Source organism: Hyperolius riggenbachi, chromosome 2 (assembly GCF_040937935.1).
Source record: "Hyperolius riggenbachi isolate aHypRig1 chromosome 2, aHypRig1.pri, whole genome shotgun sequence".
Lineage (NCBI taxonomy): Eukaryota > Metazoa > Chordata > Amphibia > Anura > Hyperoliidae > Hyperolius > Hyperolius riggenbachi.
This window is the reverse complement of record NC_090647.1, coordinates 569,172,381-569,187,380: the sequence shown is the minus strand read 5'-3', so window position 1 is coordinate 569,187,380 and position 15,000 is coordinate 569,172,381. Positions and strand designations below refer to the sequence as shown.

Sequence of the window (15,000 nt, the reverse complement as noted above, 5' to 3'; positions counted from 1 at the left end):
CCCCAGCAGTTACTCTGTTACATAGTTACATAGTTATTTTGCTTGAAAAAAAGACATACGTCCATCGAGTTCAACCAGTACAAAGTACAACACCAGCCCGTCCCCCACATACCCCTGTTGATCCAGAGGAAGGCGAAAAAACCCTTACAAGGCATGGTCCAATTAGCCCCTAAAGGGAAAAATTCCTTCCCTACTCCAGATGGCAATCAGATAAAATCCCTGGATCAACATCATTAGGCATTACCTAGTAATTGTAGCCATGGATGTCTTTCAACGCAAGGAAAGCATCTAAGCCCCCTTTAAATGCAGGTATAGAGTTTGCCATAACGACTTCCTGTGGCAATGCATTCCACATCTTAATCACTCTAACTGTAAAGAACCTTTTGCTAAATAAATGGCTAAAACGTTTTTCCTCCATCATGTCCTCTAGTCCTTTGAGAAGGCCTAGGGACAAAAAGCTTACCCGCCAAGCTATTATATTGCCCTCTGATGTATTTATACATGTTAATTAAATCTCCTCTAAGGCGTCTTTTCTCTAGACTAAATAAACCCAGTTTATCTAACCTTTCTTGGTAAGTGAGACCTTCCATCCCACGTATCAATTTTGTAGCTCGTCTCTGCACCTGCTCTAAAACTGCAATATCTTTTTTGTAATGTGGTGCCCAGAACTGAATTCCATATTCCAGATGTGGCCTTACTAGAGAGTTAAACAGGGGCAATATTATGCTAGCATCTCGAGTTTTTATTTCCCTTTTAATGCATCCCAAAATTTTGTTAGCTTTAGCTGCAGCTGCTTGGCATGGAGTACGATTATTTAACTTGTTGTCAATGAGTACTCCTAAGTCCTTCTCCAAGTTTGATGTCCCCAACTGTATCCCATTTATTTTGTATGGTGCTAGACCATTAGTACGTCCAAAATGCATGACTTTACATTTGTCAACACTGAATTTCATCTGCCATGTATGTGCCCATATAGCCATCCTATCCAGATCCTGTTGCAATATGACACTATCTTCCTGAGAGTTGATGATTCTGCACAATTTTGTATCATCTGCAAAAATAGCAACATTGCTCACTACTGCATCCACTAAGTCATTAATAAATACATTGAAGAGCACTGGACCCAGAACAGACCCCTGTGGGACCCCACTGCTAACAGTCTCCCATTTTGAGTACGATCCATTGACCACAACTCTTTGTTTTCTGTCCATTAGCCAGTTCCCTATCCATGCACACAGACTCTTCCCCAGTCCTTGCATCCTCAACTTTTGCACCAGACTTTTGTGGGGAACAGTGTCGAAGGCCTTTGCAAAGTCCAAGTATATCACATCTACAGCATTCCCAATATCCATATTAGCATTCACTACCTCATAAAAGCTGAGCATGTTAGTCAAACAGGACCTGTCTTTAGTAAACCCATGTTGATGCTGAGAAATAAGATTATTTTCTACTATGAAGTCATGTATAGTATCTCTTAGTAACCCCTCAAATAGTTTGCATACAACTGATGTTAAGCTTACAGGTCTATAATTTCCTGGATCTGATTTTTTGCCCTTCTTAAATAATGGGAAAACGTGGGCTGTACGCCAATCCACTGGGACTCTGCCAGTTGCAAGAGAGTCACAAAAGATAAGATAAAGGGGTTTATCTATAACTGAACTTAATTCTCTTAGGCCCCATGGATGCATGCCATCCGGGCCAGGTGCCTTGCCTATTTTTAATTTATTTAGTCTTGCCTTCACTTCTTCCTGCGTTAAGTATTTAATATTACAGTTAGAAGATTGAGACTCTTCCGCCTCTGTGATTTGCAACAGTGCTGTTTCTTTTGTGAAGACAGAAGCAAAGAAAGCATTTAATAACTCTGCCTTACCTTGGTCATCCACCATTGAGTTCCCCCCCTCATCCTTTAGGAGTCCTATACAGTCAACCTTTTTTTAGAGTTGATGTACTTGTAAAACTTTTTTGGGTTAGATTTAATATCCTTAGCGATTTGATTTTCAGCTTCGATCTTTGCCAGCCTAATTTCTTTTTTACAATTTTTATTGCACTCCTTATAATTGCTTAGTGCAGCCTCAGTCCCCTCCTGTTTTAAGACCTTATAGGCATTCCTTTTCCTCTTCATTTTATCTTTAACCTTTCTATTCATCCATAGAGGCCTTTTTTTATTCCTAGACATTTTGTTTCCATATGGGATATACATACTACAATATTGATTGAGTATAAGTTTAAAAGCTTGCCATTTCCCTTCAGTGTCTTCCCCTTGTAGTACATTATCCCAGTTCACCAAACTTAGTGCCTGCCTAATTTGATTGAACTTTGCTTTTCTAAAATTCATAGTTTTAGTGGTCCCGCTGCCCCGTGGCCTATCAGTCACCAGATCAAACGTTATGTTGTGATCACTATTTCCCAAATGTTCTTGAACCTGCACATTTGATACATTATCTGGTCTATTAGAAATGATCAGATCCAGTAACGCATTCCCCCTAGTTGGTTCAGTTACCATTTGAGTCAAGTAATTGTCCTGTAGTGCTGCCAGAAATCTGCTGCTTTTACCAGAATGGGTAGCCTCAATACCCCAGTCAATGTCTGGAAAGTTGAAGTCGCCCATAATTATGACCTCATTTTTACTTGCAGCTTTTTCAATCTGCTGTAGTAATCTGTAGCTGTAGGTCCAAGCCCTATCTCATACAGCCATATCAATCCCTGCCATGTACTGATGAGGACCAAAAGTCCTAAACAGGCTGTCTACATGTGGGATTGATGTGGCTGTGTAAAATGTAAAGCTATAGGCTTGCTATACACCAGCAGTTCTGGATGTAAGCCTGGCTTACAGGGGCAAAAAGATAATTTGCATATTCATTAGTGGTGCATTGTGGGTAACCACAAATGTTCACTTATAGCTGAATTATTTCAGATTTCCTTCTGTTTTAAGAAGGCAAATTCCACCAAGCATTGCTTAGTAGGAGGAGGGTTTGTCGGTCTCTTTTACCACCCTATACACATTCCTAGTGGTTTGGGTCACCCCAAGCTGCTTGGTTACTCTGTTCTTCAGGCATGATACAGAACTGGTATTAACCTCCCTGGCGGTATGATTTTTTTCTGCCTCCATGGCCTGGACTACACAGAAGACAAGTCATCTACAGTATAACCCATCACTGCCTCCATGGCCTGGACTACACAGAAGACAAGTAATCTACAGTATAACCCATCACTGCCTCCATGGCCTGGACTACACAGAAGACAAGTCATCTACAGTATAACCCATCACAGCCTCCATGGCTTGGACTACACAGAAGACAAGTCATCTACAGTATAACCCATCACAGCCTCCATGGCTTGGACTACACAGAAGACAAGTCACTGGTGACCCAGAAAAGCTTTCTAATGCAAGCTCACCGCTCTGATTCTCTGTGGTATCAGCTTCATGGATCTGGTTATCGAACCACATGTGTGCCACAGTCATTCGGTTCTGGGTCAGGGTTCCGGTCTTGTCGGAGCAGATGGTGGAGGTAGATCCGAGGGTTTCCACAGCTTCCAGGTTCTTCACCAGACAGTTCTTACGAGCCATACGCTTAGCCGTGAGTGTAAGGCACACCTGCAGGACAAGAGAGCAGAGCATGCTGGTCGGTTTCTATCAATCCTTCATGCCCCCGACACTCGTCCCCATCAGCCCCCAAACAATTCTTCCCAGCAACCTCTCCAACACTTCTACCCACAGCCAAACCTCCCATCCCTTCTACTTACCGTGACAGTGGCCAGCAGCCCTTCAGGCACGTTGGCTACAATGATACCGATGAGGAAGATGACGGCCTCCAACCAGGTGTACTGGAGGATAAGGGACAGGATGAAGAAGGAGACACCTAGGAAGACGGCCACACCAGTGATGATATGGATGAAATGCTCGATCTCAATAGCGATAGGGGTGCGGCCACCTTCAAGACCGGAGGCGAGGGTGGCGATACGTCCCATAACAGTGCGGTCCCCAGTGTTGACAACAATACCCCGAGCAGTGCCTGAGGATGGACAGCCATGTTAGATATCTACAGCAACCGCCCTAGTCTGACCTCCGCTGCAGCAATGATGGGTCACTCACCTTCCACACAGTTGGTGGAGAAGAAGGCAATGTTCCTGGTCTCCAGAGGATTCTCGTTGGTGAAGTCAGGGGAGCGGGTCTGGGGCTCGGACTCTCCGGTCAGGGAAGAGTTGTCCACCTAGAGGGTGAAGATACTCTGGATAAAGTTCTCCTATTTATGGACAAAGAGCTGAGATCAGAAGGTTTGTCTACTCATCTTACTTTACAGCCGTGAGCAGAGATGATTCGGAGATCTGCTGGGATACGGTCACCACCCTTCACTTCAACCAGATCCCCCAGGACCACTCCCTCAGCGTTAATGCACAGCTTCTCACCACTTCGGATGACCAATGCTTGCTGTGGGAAGAGACGACAAGGTCAGTCCACACCACCTGGAAACCAGCCGGCGACACCAGGCTCTGAACCTGGGCAAGGGTCTTACCTGAGGCACCATGTTCTTGAAGGACTCCATGATCCTGGAGCTCTTGGCTTCCTGGTAGTAGGAGAAGCAGCCAGTAATGATGACGACAGCGGACAATACAACACCAAGGTAGAGCTGCAAGAGAGCGGACCAAACAGGGAGTGTGAAGCTAGGTCATGTGACTTGTCATCCCCAACCAACCAGCGGCCAGAATACTTACATTATCGTTCTGTGGCTCCTCCTCTGTGGCTGCCTGGATTCCATAGGCCAAGAAGCAGAGAATGGCGCCAATCCACAGAAGCATGGAGAAGCCACCGAACAGCTGACGGCAAAACTTCACCCATTCTGGAGTTGTGGGGGGAGGGGTTAGGCAATTTGGACCATCTCTTGCCAGGATCTCAGCTGCTCGGGCGGTGGTGAGGCCCTGAAAAAGGTGGAAACAAAGGACTATAATGTCAGCATGTCCTGGAATGCCGATGGCTGGCAGAGGAGCTGGTCGCTCTACTAGTGGACATACCCGTGTCAGATCTGTGCCATACTTGCGGTTCAATTCATCCAGGGTCATCTTATGCTCTTCCTGTGATGGAAAGAGAGAAAGATTACTGGTCACATACGCAGGAAACAAGTGGTGGCCTTAGGGACATGAGCGGCGAGACGTACGTGACAAGTTCACCTTCAGGGCACCCTCAGTCTAAAGCATAAGTGCTAATGTTTGGCTCAATTATTTAAAGAAGAACTTCAGTGAAAATAATGTAATAAAAGAGTGCTTCAAGGAAAAGAGGTCTCAGCTACTGAATGGGATGAAGCTTAAAGAGAGTCTGAAGCGAGAATAGATCTCGCTTCAGACCTCATAGCTAGCAGGGGCATGCGTGCCCCTGCTAAAACGCCGCTATAGCGCGGCTTAACGGGGGTCCCTGTCCCCCCAAACCCCCTCCGAGCAGCGGGGGAGCGCTTCCTGGTTGGGGCAGGGCTAACCGCCGCAGCCCTGCCCCATGCGCGTCTGTCAGACGCGTACCTCCGCCTCTCCCCCGCCCCTCTCAGTCTTCCTTCACTGAGAGGGGCGGGGGAGAGGCGGCGATGCGCGTCTGATAGACGCGACTGGAGGCAGGGCTGCAACCGTTAGCCCTGCCTCCAGGAAGATCAGCTCCAGCGACCTTTTTCCGACCCAGGTTTGCGGGGGGTGGGTTGGGGGTGAAGGGACCCCCGTTAAGCCGCGGGATAGCGGCGTTTTAGCAGGGGCACACGTGCCCCTGCTATATATAAGACCTGAAGCGAGATTTAGTCTCGCTTCAGTGTCTCTTTAATTCTTGGTTACGGTTTCTTTTTAAGCTTTAATATTTCAGGCTTATGGTCAATTAAGTCTTAAACCTGAGAGTTTATTTTGGAGGAAAAAAAAAAACAAAAAGCGGATACTTTCCTCGGGACCCTTAGGGCCCTTTTCCACCAGCGCGTTTGCGCTGGCTGAATCGCAAACCGCTAGCGATTTTACAATCGCTACGGTTTGCTTTTTAACATAGGAATCGCGGTAGGTCATTTCCACTACCGCGATTCGTTTTTTACCCGAACGCGAAGCGGAGCGATATTTGCCGCGATTTTGCTATGCAGAGCATAGCAAAATCGCGGCCGCAAAACGTCGGGGAATCGCCGGTTTTGCGATTCAGCAATCGCTAGCGTTCAGCGTGAACGCTAGCGACTGCAGGTGGAAAAGGGCCCTAAAGATGCTTCCTCAGTCTTCCTTCACCGAGCAGTTTGTGAGCAGAGACCCCCGAACAGCGTCTGCACAGAAGCACAGAGCCACAGACCCCCTAGGACTCTAATGGAAAAAGCAGAACCCAATCCTGAGTGCCACAGTGAAGGTGCAGGCGACTCGCGCACGCACGGTAGCATGGACCCAATCGGGAGCTGCATTTTCTGCCAGGGCCCAGGCAGTGTGTGCTAGTCTGCAGTCTGGAGGCTAGTTTCTAGGGGTCCAAGCACTTGAGAGCCAGTGGAGGATAGGGAACCCTTCACCATCCTGAGGCAAGTTTTCCCCCCTCTATGGGTACACATTAAAGAGTAACGGTCGGGTATAAAATCAATTCTCTATTTTTATCTGGTAAGCAAGTAATAAGGATGCTAATCAGGCAATCCAAAAGCTAAAATCACTATTACTTTTCTTGTTGATAAATGATCATTCCCCAGTTTACATGACTTATTTGGTACACACAAAATTTGGTACACAAAGGAAGTTGCAGGGCATGCTGCGTCTCTACTTCCCCTCAGACTTAACTAATGCAGCCTGATTGGCTGAAGCCTCTTTCCCTCCTGTTTTCCCCTCCCACATCTCTGTTCCTCTCTGATTGGCCAATATTTCTCATGCTGAGCCAATGCACTTTCTATAGTGAAGGCCGGACAAATCAGGCAGAGGAGACTAAGGGCGGATATTACATCACAACTGGCTTCAAAATAGCCACAGTAAATATGGAAACTGTAGAGTAGGATTCTCTACTTTTCCTTTATAAAATTCACAGGAATCATAGTGGACAGTGCAATACATGTGTTATGTAAGTAGAGTAAGTCTCTCTCTCTCTATGTGTAGTACAGCTAAGAAATAAAACATCAGGAGCAGAGACATACGTCTAATATGGTTTCCAGTAGAGGAAGAGTTAAGAAACTCCAGTTAACTATGCAAAAGAGCCATTGCGCTCCAAGACTTTTAAAGTCGCAGAGAGTTCTGTCTTCTGAAGCTTATTATCTCAAGTGTGTTGATGCATTTTCTTTTTCTCTGCAGGAGGAGAGTTCAAAAGTTCATTGGCCTGCTCTGTAAAATGATTTAAAATGCTGAGCAGTGTGTAGATGATTGCAAATATTAGAGAATGATGCAATGTTATAAAAAACACTACATAACTGAAAATAAAAAAAATGAGAATATTTTGCTACTAATGTTCTAGTAATTATCCGTACTACACAACCAATTCATTATAGCCTAATTTTTTTTTTCTCTTTAAAGCCTAAAGAAATATACTAAGAAGGTTTGGATAGATTTGAGGGAAGCAGCAGATCCTGCACTCGGTAAGGGGTAGCAGATGCTGACATCACAGGTATCTGGTGAACAGCTAATCGATATGGAATGATGGTTGCATTTGTTATGATCCCAGTCTCTGCAGGCTGTCTCCCCCTGCTAGGTCGTGGTGCCACCAGTCTCTGCATTTTATGTCTCCCCCTGCTAGGTCGTGGTGCCACCAGTCTCTGCAGGTTATGTCTCCCCCTGCTAGGTCATAGTGCCACCAGTCTCTGCAGGTCATGTCTCCCCCTGCTAGGTCATAGTGCCACCAGTCTCTGCAGGCTGTCTCCCCCTGCTAGGTCATAGTGCCACTAGTCTCTGCAGGTCATGTCTCCCCCTGCTAGGTCATAGTGCCACCAGTCTCTGCTGGCTGTCTCCCCCTGCTAGGTCATAGTGCCACCAGTCTCTGCAGGCTACATCTCCCCTGCTAGGTTGTGGTGCCACCAGTCTCTGCAGGCTGCCTCCCCCTGCCAGGTCACTGTGCCACCAGTCTCTGCAGGCTGTCTCTCCCTGCTAGGTCACAGTGCCACCAGTCTCTGCAGGCTGTCTTTCCCTGCTAGGTCATAGTGCCACCAGTCTCTGCAGGCCATGTCTCTCCCTGCTAGGAGATAGTGCCACCAGTCTCCGCAGGTCATGTCTCTCCCTGCTAGGTTATAGTACCACCAGTCTCCGCAGGCTGTCTCCCACTGCTAGGTCATAGTGCCACCAGTCTCTGCAGGCTACATCTCCCCTGCTAGGTCATAGTGCCACCAGTCTCTGCAGGCTGTCTCTCCCTGCTAGGTCACAGTGCCACCAGTCTCTGCAGGCTGTCTCTCCCTGCTAGGTCATAGTGCCACCAGTCTCCGCAGGTCATGTCTCTCCCTGCTAGGTTATAGTACCACCAGTCTCCGCAGGCTGTCTCCCACTGCTAGGTCATAGTGCCACCAGTCTCTGCAGGCTACATCTCCCCTGCTAGGTCATAGTGCCACCAGTCTCTGCAGGCTGTCTCTCCCTGCTAGGTCACAGTGCCACCAGTCTCTGCAGGCTGTCTCTCCCTGCTAGGTCATAGTGCCACCAGTCTCCGCAGGTCATGTCTCTCCCTGCTAGGTTATAGTACCACCAGTCTCCGCAGGCTGTCTCCCACTGCTAGGTCATAGTGCCACCAGTCTCTGCAGGCTGTCTCCCCCTGCTAGGTCATAGTGCCACCAGTCTCTGCAGGCTACATCTCCCCTGCTAGGTCATAGTGCCACCAGTCTCTGCAGGCTGTCTCTCCCTGCTAGGTCACAGTGCCACAAGTCTCTGCAGGCTACATCTCCCCCTGCTAGGTTGTGGTGCCACCAGTCTCTGCAGGCCATGCCTTCCCCTGCTAGGTCATAGTGCCACCAGTCTCTGCAGGCCATGTCTCCCCTGCTAGATTACGGTGCCACCAATCAGCAGATAATTCAGAAAAGTTATAAATCACTTACCATTGTAACTTCTTTTTTGAGTTCGTCCATATCCTTTTCCTTTTGTTTCGCCTTCCCCTTTTTCTTGGAGACATGTTCGGACGTGGCCGCAGGCTCATATTTGTCACGTCCGGCCTGTAAGGGAGAGAGAGTCACTGATCAGTGTTTTCTCAAAGTAACTGCACAGTCTAGACAAACTAACCGGCCTAGTGCTTGCTAGCTCAGCAGGTCTTAGCTTCCTCTGCCACTACTGCCCATAGTGTAAGGGGTGAATGGGCTCCACCCCCCTTCCCAGGTGCCCACCTGACAGGTCAGTCCGGCCTTCACCTGCTTCAGTTAGTCCCACCTCCTATCCACCTAATATTTGGCAGTGGACTGGATGCACACACCACCTATAGACATATCAGGAGCCACGAGGACCAGAACCGATGGTAAGATCAGTACCTGGGAGGAGGGGCGGGTCCCACTCACTACAGACCGCAGCAGTAAAGGGAGGATACACTCAGGGGTAAGATGGGTACCTGGGAGGAGGGGCAGGACCCACTCACACTACAGACAGCAGCAGTAAAGGGAGGATACACTCTGGGGTATGATCAGTACCTGGGAGGAGGGGCAGGACCCACTCACACTACAGACAGCAGCAGTAAAGGGAGGATACAGTCAGGTGTAGTGCAGGCACAGGGTAACAGCTTATACTGTACATACTGGAGGCAGCAAAGATCATCACACACTGCAGCTAGTTTACTATCAGTGCAGGCACAGAGTAACAGCTTATACTGTACATACTGGGGATAGCAGAGATCAGCACATGCTGCAACTAGTTTACTACCAGTACAGGCACAGAGTAACAGCTTATACTGTACACACTGGAGGCAGCAGAGATTAGCACACACTGCTGCTTGTTTACTACCAGTACAGGCACAGAGTAACAGCTTATACTGTACACACTGGAGGCAGCAGAGAGCAGCACACGCTGCAGTTAGTTTCCTATCAGCACAGGCACAGAATAAGGTGTACCAAGTGACACAGAGTAGGGTTGTCAGCCAGGACTTCAGGAGCTGCAGGATAAAGTCAGTCAGGTAGCAGCATCAGGTGAATACAGCGGTCAGTCAGGTAGCAGCATCAGGTGAATACAGCAGTCAGGTAGCAGCATCAGGTGAATACAGCAGTCAGGTAGCAGCATCAGGTGAATACAGCAGTCAGGTAGCAGCATCAGGTGAATACAGCAGTCAGGTAGCAGCATCAGGTGAATACAGCAGTCAGGTAGCAGCATCAGGTGAATACAGCAGTCAGGTAGCAGCATCAGGTGAATACAGCAGTCAGGTAGCAGCATCAGGTGAATACAGCAGTCAGGTAGCAGCATCAGGTGAATACAGCAGTCAGGTAGCAGCATCAGGTGAATACAGCAGTCAGGTAGCAGCATCAGGTGAATACAGCAGTCAGGTAAATACAGCAGTCAGGTAGCAGCATCAGGTGAATACAGCAGTCAGGTAGCAGCATCAGGTGAATACAGCAGTCAGGTAGCAGCATCAGGTGAATACAGCAGTCAGGTAGCAGCATCAGGTGAATACAGCAGTCAGGTAGCAGCATCAGGTGAATACAGCGGTCAGTCAGGTAGCAGCATCAGGTGAATACAGCGGTCAGTCAGGTAGCAGCATCAGGTGAATACAGCGGTCAGTCAGGTAGCAGCATCAGGTGAATACAGCGGTCAGTCAGGTAGCAGCATCAGGTGAATACAGCGGTCAGTCAGGTAGCAGCATCAGGTGAATACAGCGGTCAGTCAGGTAGCAGCATCAGGTGAATACAGCGGTCAGTCAGGTAGCAGCATCAGGTGAATACAGCGGTCAGTCAGGTAGCAGCATCAGGTGAATACAGCGGTCAGTCAGGTAGCAGCATCAGGTGAATACAGCGGTCAGTCAGGTAGCAGCATCAGGTGAATACAGCGGTCAGTCAGGTAGCAGCATCAGGTGAATACAGCGGTCAGTCAGGTAGCAGCATCAGGTGAATACAGCGGTCAGTCAGGTAGCAGCATCAGGTGAATACAGCGGTCAGTCAGGTAGCAGCATCAGGTGAGTACAGCGGTCAGTCAGGTAGCAGCATCAGGTGAATACAGCGGTCAGTCAGGTAGCAGCATCAGGTGAATACAGCGGTCAGTCAGGTAGCAGCATCAGGAGAATCCAGCAGTCAGTCAGGTAGCAGCATCAGGTGAATACAGCGGTCAGTCAGGTAGCAGCTGCAGGAGACAGCGGTCAGTCAGGTAGCAGCATCAGGAGAATACAGCGGTCAGTCAGGTAGCAGCATCAGGAGAATACAGCGGTCAGTCAGGTAGCAGCATCAGGAGAATACAGCGGTCAGTCAGGTAGCAGCATCAGGAGAATACAGCGGTCAGTCAGGTAGCAGCATCAGGAGAATCCAGCAGTCAGTCAGGTAGCAGCATCAGGAGAATCCAGCAGTCAGTCAGGTAGCAGCTGCAGGAGAATACAGCGGTCAGTCAGGTAGCAGCTGCAGGAGAATACAGCAGTCAGTCAGGTAGCAGCATCAGGTGAGTACAGCGGTCAGTCAGGTAGCAGCATCAGGAGAATCCAGCAGTCAGTCAGGTAGCAGCATCAGGTGAATACAGCGGTCAGTCAGGTAGCAGCTGCAGGAGACAGCGGTCAGTCAGGTAGCAGCTGCAGGAGACAGCGGTCAGTCAGGTAGCAGCTGCAGGAGACAGCGGTCAGTCAGGTAGCAGCTGCAGGAGACAGCGGTCAGTCAGGTAGCAGCTGCAGGAGACAGCGGTCAGTCAGGTAGCAGCTGCAGGAGACAGCGGTCAGTCAGGTAGCAGCTGCAGGAGAATCCAGCGTTCAGTCAGGTAGCAGCTGCAGGAGAATCCAGCGGTCAGTCAGGTAGCAGCTGCAGGAGAATCCAGCGGTCAGTCAGGTAGCAGCTGCAGGAGAATCCAGCGGTCAGTCAGGTAGCAGCTGCAGGAGAATCCAGCGGTCAGTCAGGTAGCAGCTGCAGGAGAATCCAGCGGTCAGTCAGGTAGCAGCATCAGGAGAATCCAGCGGTCAGTCAGGTAGCAGCATCAGGAGAATCCAGCGGTCAGTCAGGTAGCAGCTGCAGGAGAATCCAGCAGTCAGTCAGGTAGCAGCTGCAGGAGAATCCAGCAGTCAGTCAGGTAGCAGCTGCAGGAGAATCCAGCAGTCAGTCAGGTAGCAGCTGCAGGAGAATCCAGCAGTCAGTCAGGTAGCAGCTGCAGGAGAATCCAGCAGTCAGTCAGGTAGCAGCATCAGGTGAGTACAGCGGTCAGTCAGGTAGCAGCATCAGGAGAATCCAGCAGTCAGTCAGGTAGCAGCTGCAGGAGAATCCAGCAGTCAGTCAGGTAGCAGCTGCAGGAGAATCCAGCAGTCAGTCAGGTAGCAGCATCAGGTGAGTACAGCGGTCAGTCAGGTAGCAGCATCAGGAGAATCCAGCAGTCAGTCAGGTAGCAGCATCAGGTGAATACAGCGGTCAGTCAGGTAGCAGCTGCAGGAGACAGCGGTCAGTCAGGTAGCAGCTGCAGGAGACAGCGGTCAGTCAGGTAGCAGCTGCAGGAGACAGCGGTCAGTCAGGTAGCAGCTGCAGGAGACAGCGGTCAGTCAGGTAGCAGCTGCAGGAGACAGCGGTCAGTCAGGTAGCAGCTGCAGGAGACAGCGGTCAGTCAGGTAGCAGCTGCAGGAGACAGCGGTCAGTCAGGTAGCAGCTGCAGGAGAATCCAGCGTTCAGTCAGGTAGCAGCTGCAGGAGAATCCAGCGGTCAGTCAGGTAGCAGCTGCAGGAGAATCCAGCGGTCAGTCAGGTAGCAGCTGCAGGAGAATCCAGCGGTCAGTCAGGTAGCAGCTGCAGGAGAATCCAGCGGTCAGTCAGGTAGCAGCTGCAGGAGAATCCAGCGGTCAGTCAGGTAGCAGCATCAGGAGAATCCAGCGGTCAGTCAGGTAGCAGCATCAGGAGAATCCAGCGGTCAGTCAGGTAGCAGCTGCAGGAGAATCCAGCAGTCAGTCAGGTAGCAGCTGCAGGAGAATCCAGCAGTCAGTCAGGTAGCAGCTGCAGGAGAATCCAGCAGTCAGTCAGGTAGCAGCTGCAGGAGAATCCAGCAGTCAGGTAGCAGCTGCAGGAGAATCCAGCAGTCAGGTAGCAGCTGCAGGAGAATCCAGCAGTCAGGTAGCAGCTGCAGGAGAATCCAGCAGTCAGTCAGGTAGCAGCTGCAGGAGAATCCAGCAGTCAGTCAGGTAGCTGCATCAGGTGAATACAGCGGTCAGTCAGGTAGCTGCATCAGGAGACAGCGGTCAGTCAGGTAGCAGCTGCAGGAGACAGCAGTCAGTCAGGTAGCAGCATCAGGAGAATACAGCGGTCAGTCAGGTAGCAGCTGCAGGAGAATACAGCAGTCAGTCAGGTGGTAGCATCAGGAGACAGCGGTCAGTCAGGTAGCAGCTGCAGGAGAATACAGCAGTCAGTCAGGTAGCAGCTGCAGGAGAATCCAGCAGTCAGTCAGGTAGCTGCATCAGGAGACAGCGGTCAGTCAGGTAGCAGCTGCAGGATACAGCGGTCAGAGCTCGTACAGCAGCCACACATTGGATGACGGTGAATCCCCAGTAGAAGGGGCTCTGGCAGCTGATAGCTCGCTATACCATTACTGCCAGGAACACACAGCGTACAATAAGCCGCTGTAGCTTCCTGCAGGAGTGACAGCGCTGCCACCAGCAGACTCCGGAGCCCCCCTGCGGCACACAGGCCCTTATGAATCTGTTCCAAATAAAACAGGGACAGGAATGTGTCACCCCGGATCACCACCGCCTGCTAACAAGGTGACAAGTCAGTCGGCAGCAGAATTCACTCAAGACTGGGGACGTCGCCAGAGCAGTGCGCCCGCTGCCAGATCCACAGCAGTTTCTATAGCGACAACAATCCCCCTGCCACTATCTCAGGAATGTCACCGAGGCTTACACTCTACACCCCCCCCCCTATCTCCGGAATGTGCAGTCACCAAGGCTTACACTAACACCGCGGCTCCCGCACTGGGCTGCGCAGAGTTAACCCCCCCTCTCGGAGAGCATGTCATGTGCTGCAGGAACAATATGCCACAGATAAAAGACAGACAGATACACCAGAAACCTGAGCTGCAGGAGGAGGGAAGATAACAGGGGCGGGTGACAGGCGGCAGGTGTAGGATAGAGGGGGGGGGGCATGTGGCGTGAAGGAGAGGGGGGGGTGACAGGCGGCAGGTGGAGTGGGGGGGTGGGGGGGGATAGTGGGTGACAGGCAGCAGGTGTACAATGTAGGAGGGGGGGGGGGGAAAGCGTGTGATGTGAAAGGGGGGGGTGACATCGGCAGGTAAAGGATGAAGAGGATGGGGGGGTGACATGTGTAGGATGGAGGGGAAGGGGGGGCCTGTGACGTAAAGGGGGGGGGGGTGACAGGTGCAGCAGGTGTAGGATGGAGGGGGGGGGGGGGAAGGTATGACGTGAAGGATGGGGGGGGGGGGGATGTGAAAGGTAAAGTGAGAAATAACAGGGGGTGACAGGCAGCCGGTGTAGAATGGAGGGGGGTGGGGGGGGGGGGGGGGGGAAGACGTGTGATGTGAAGGGGGGGTGACATTGGCAGGTAAAGAATGAAGAGGATGGGGGGGGGGCGGTTGGGGGGAGTGTGATGTGAAGGGAGATAACAGGGGTGACAGGTGTAGGATGGAGAGGAGGGAGCGTGCGACGTGTGGAGGAGGGACAGGTGGCAGGGGAGGGGGCAACAGGTGGCAGGTGAAGGGAGAGATAACGGGGTGACAGGCAGCAGGTGTAGGATGGGAGGGGGTGTGTGTGACGTGTGGAGGAGGGACAGGTGGCAGGGGAGGGGGTAACAGGTGGCAGGTGAAGGGAGAGATAACGGGGTGACAGGCAGCAGGTGTAGGATGGAGAGGAGGGAGTGTGTGACGTGTGGAGGAGGGACAGGTGGCAGGGGAGGGGGCAACAGGTGGCAGGTGAAGGGAGAGATAACGGGGTGACAGGCAGCAGGTGTAGGATGGGAGGGGGTGT

At 50.8% G+C, this 15,000-nt stretch overlaps 1 protein-coding gene across 1 annotated transcript in view; it reads right to left on the bottom strand.

Moving 5' to 3' along the window:
* The window catches only part of ATP1A1 (ATPase Na+/K+ transporting subunit alpha 1), an 83,490-nt gene that overhangs the window by 45,193 nt on the left and 23,297 nt on the right, over window positions 1–15,000 (bottom strand). Inside the window, exons 2-9 of the mRNA XM_068271009.1 lie at window positions 8,982–9,095; window positions 5,011–5,070; window positions 4,714–4,917; window positions 4,515–4,628; window positions 4,295–4,429; window positions 4,094–4,211; window positions 3,745–4,013; window positions 3,397–3,595 (exon numbers count right to left, since the gene is read on the bottom strand). Of these exons, the coding sequence (XP_068127110.1) occupies window positions 3,397–3,595; window positions 3,745–4,013; window positions 4,094–4,211; window positions 4,295–4,429; window positions 4,515–4,628; window positions 4,714–4,917; window positions 5,011–5,070; window positions 8,982–9,095 (1,213 nt within the window). The remainder of the gene's footprint in view (window positions 1–3,396; window positions 3,596–3,744; window positions 4,014–4,093; window positions 4,212–4,294; window positions 4,430–4,514; window positions 4,629–4,713; window positions 4,918–5,010; window positions 5,071–8,981; window positions 9,096–15,000) is intronic.